The following is a 3004-nucleotide window of genomic DNA, read 5'->3' as shown; positions in this document are numbered from 1 at the left end:
CAGGTGCAGCGTCTGCGCATTTCACAGGTGCAGCGTCTGCGCATTTCACAGGTGCAGCGTCCGCACATTTCACAGGTGCTTGGCGCGATTTTCACAGGTGCAGCGTCTGCACATTTCACAGGTGCAGCGTCTGCGCATTTGACAGGTGTTGGGCGCATATTTCACAGGTGCAGTGTCTGCGCATTTAACAGGTGCGCATTTCACAGGTGCTGGGCGTATATTTCACAGGTGCTGGGCGCGCTTTTCACCGGTGCAGCGTCTGCGCATTTCACTAGTGCTGGGTGCATATTTCACAGGTGCAGCGTCTGCGCATTTATCAGGTGCGCATTTCACAGGTGCTGGGCGCATATTTCACAGGTGCAGCGTCTGCGCATTTCACAGGTGCAGCGTCTGCGCATTTCACAGGTGCAGCGTCTGCGCATTTCACAGGTGCTGGGCGCGCATTTCAAAGGTGCTGGGCGCATATTTCACAGGTGCTGGGCGCATATTTCACAGGTGCAGCGTCTGCGCATTTCACAGGTGCTTGGCGCGCTTTTCACAGGTGCAGCGTCTGCTCATTTCACAGGTGCTGGGCGCGCTTTTCACAGGTGCAGCGTCTGCGCATTTCTCAGGTTCTGGGCGCAGTTTTCAAAGGTGCAGCGTCTGCGAATTTCACAGGTGCTAGGCGCGCTTTTCACAGGTGCAGCATCTACGCATTTCACAGGTGCAGAGTCTGCGCATTTGACTGGTGCTGGGCGCATATTTCACATGTGCTAGGCGCGTTTGACAGTTGCTGGGCATGCATTTCACAGGTGCAGCGTCTCCGCACATTTCTGCCTCTCCACCGTTTGCCACTCTGCCATATGATCCATATTCTACCTATAGTAAGCTGTTGCCATTATTCCCAGGTGCTGCGTGTCCACGCATTCCGGAGCACGCATTTCTGCCTCTCACTGCACATTTAGGGTGTGTGCACACGTTGCGGATTGCGCTGCGGATTTAGCCCTGCGGATCCGCAGCAGTTTCTGCTGCGTTGTAGAGTACCATTTAAGTCTTTGGAAAATGAAAAACGCACTGCATACGTTACGTATTTTTCCGCGTCGATTTGCTGTGGTTTAAAATTTGCAGCATGTCACTTCTTTGTGCGGAATCCACAGCGGTTTCACACCTGATCCATTACAGGTGTCAAACCGCAGGCTAATACGCACTAAATCCGCAGGTAAAACGCAGGTCATTTTACCTGCAGATTTAGCCAAATCTGCGTGCAAAAATCTGCACCACAATCTGCAACGTGAACCCTAAGGAGCAGAAGGCGGACATTCATGAGCGCGCATTTCTGTGTCTCCACCATTTGCCACTCTGCCGTATGATCCGTATTCTGCCTCTAGCAAGCTGTTGCCTTTATTCCCAGGTGCTGCGTCTCCTGGAAGGTGTGGGTTGGAAAGAGCTGCTGATTCAATTAGCCACATTGGCTATTTTGGAGACTGTTGACGACCTGAAAAGTCAGGTAATGCCATGTACAAGCTCTCGTCTCTATGTATCTATGATATTTTTTGGTGAGTGACCAGATGTGTCCTGATTGTAGGCGACTTTGAGGACTCGTACCTTCAAGTATCACCTGGATTTGGGACAGAACAGCCAGTCGTACGACGCTCTCGCACATATTCCCGAACATAGCAGGTGAGACTGAGGTCCGCTGGCTCGTGGTGTGGGGCGGGGGTCTGATGGCTCATGGTGTGGGGTGCAGGACTGAGCGTGGTGTGGGGTGCAGGGTTGACAGCTCGTGGTGTGGGGCGGAGATGAGTACGTTGTGCCTGAGCCTTAGACCCCAGCGTATGCTCCATACATGGCCAGATGGAGGATGGAAGCATCTCTTTCGCGTCTGTCCCTGATCTTGAGCCGCTCCGTACACCCGCTCCTCTCCTGTAGCGTACATGCACCTCAGTGGTTGGGAATGTATTGGCTCTGCAGCTCCGTGCTTTGATTGGCTGCCAGGCTGCAATTGTCCTGATGCTGTTTTGTTTATCAGGGCAGTGAAGGTGCGCATTCAGGAGCACACTCCGTCATTACGGACTCGTGCACCTGTGATATCTACTGGGGTTCATCTGTATCACTGGGTCTGTTGTACCTGCGCTATACACTGTAGTGGCTGTAGCTCCATGCTCTGCCACACTCGTATTAAACAAAAGAAAAACAAGAAGCCATGTGACTGAAAGATTTATTTATTTTTATTATTATAGAGATGGATCCCGCAGCCAGTAATGGCGTCCAGCAGCAGTAGATACAGGTTAATATAGTAGCAGTCTAAGGCAGCAATAGTATTACTATATATAGGTACGGAAGTTACTATATATTGGTAGGTCTGTAGCATTACTGTAGATACGGTATGTACTATATTAGTACATTATATGGGTAGAATATTGGAGTACAGACCTCCCATGAAGTGCGCTTTCAGAGTATCATGATTGTCCCATGTATCCCATTTGCATTTAACCCCTTAGTGAGTAGGCCTGATTTTGCCTTTGAAAGAGAACTCCAGAGAATAGAAGTTAGAGGCAAACATTCGAATAGGGGTTACATAGCATATCTGTGTGGGTGTGCCTGCTCACACCCTCACCAATCACCAGCACGTGGGCTCTGAATCACCCTCACCAATCACCAGCACGTGGGCTCTGAATCACCCTCACCAATCACCAGCACGTGGGCTCTGAATCACCCTCACCAATCACCAGCACGTGGGCTCTGAATCACCCTCACCAATCACCAGCACGTGGGCTCTGAATCACACCCTCACCAATCACCAGCACGTGGGCTCTGAATCACACCCTCACCAATCACCAGCACGTGGGCTCTGAATCACACCCTCACCAATCACCAGCACGTGGGCTCTGAATCACACCCTCACCAATCACCAGCACGTGGGCTCTGAATCACACCTTCACCAGCACGTGGGCTCTGAACGAGCCCAAGTACTAGCAGCCTGAATGGCTTGCACTGTGTGTGTGTGCGGCTAGTGCACCATTGA

The 3004-nt window shown here is 51.4% G+C and overlaps 1 protein-coding gene across 1 annotated transcript; it reads left to right on the top strand.

Moving 5' to 3' along the window:
* Window positions 1-843: 843 nt before the first annotated feature.
* LOC141091879 (nuclear pore complex protein Nup160-like) lies at window positions 844-2275 on the top strand. Its single transcript, XM_073577628.1, has 3 exons — window positions 844-1486; window positions 1565-1659; window positions 2220-2275. Exons 1-3 carry the CDS (start codon window positions 1346-1348, stop codon window positions 2239-2241), a joined length of 258 nt encoding a protein of 85 aa, XP_073433729.1. The 5' UTR covers window positions 844-1345; the 3' UTR covers window positions 2242-2275.
* Window positions 2276-3004: the final 729 nt, after the last annotated feature.

Source organism: Dendrobates tinctorius, unplaced genomic scaffold (assembly GCF_039654945.1).
Source record: "Dendrobates tinctorius isolate UK_male_01 unplaced genomic scaffold, ASM3965494v1 ptg000056l, whole genome shotgun sequence".
Classification (NCBI taxonomy): domain Eukaryota; kingdom Metazoa; phylum Chordata; class Amphibia; order Anura; family Dendrobatidae; genus Dendrobates; species Dendrobates tinctorius.
Note: the sequence above shows the minus strand (reverse complement) of the source record. Positions and strands in the feature narration are given on the sequence as shown.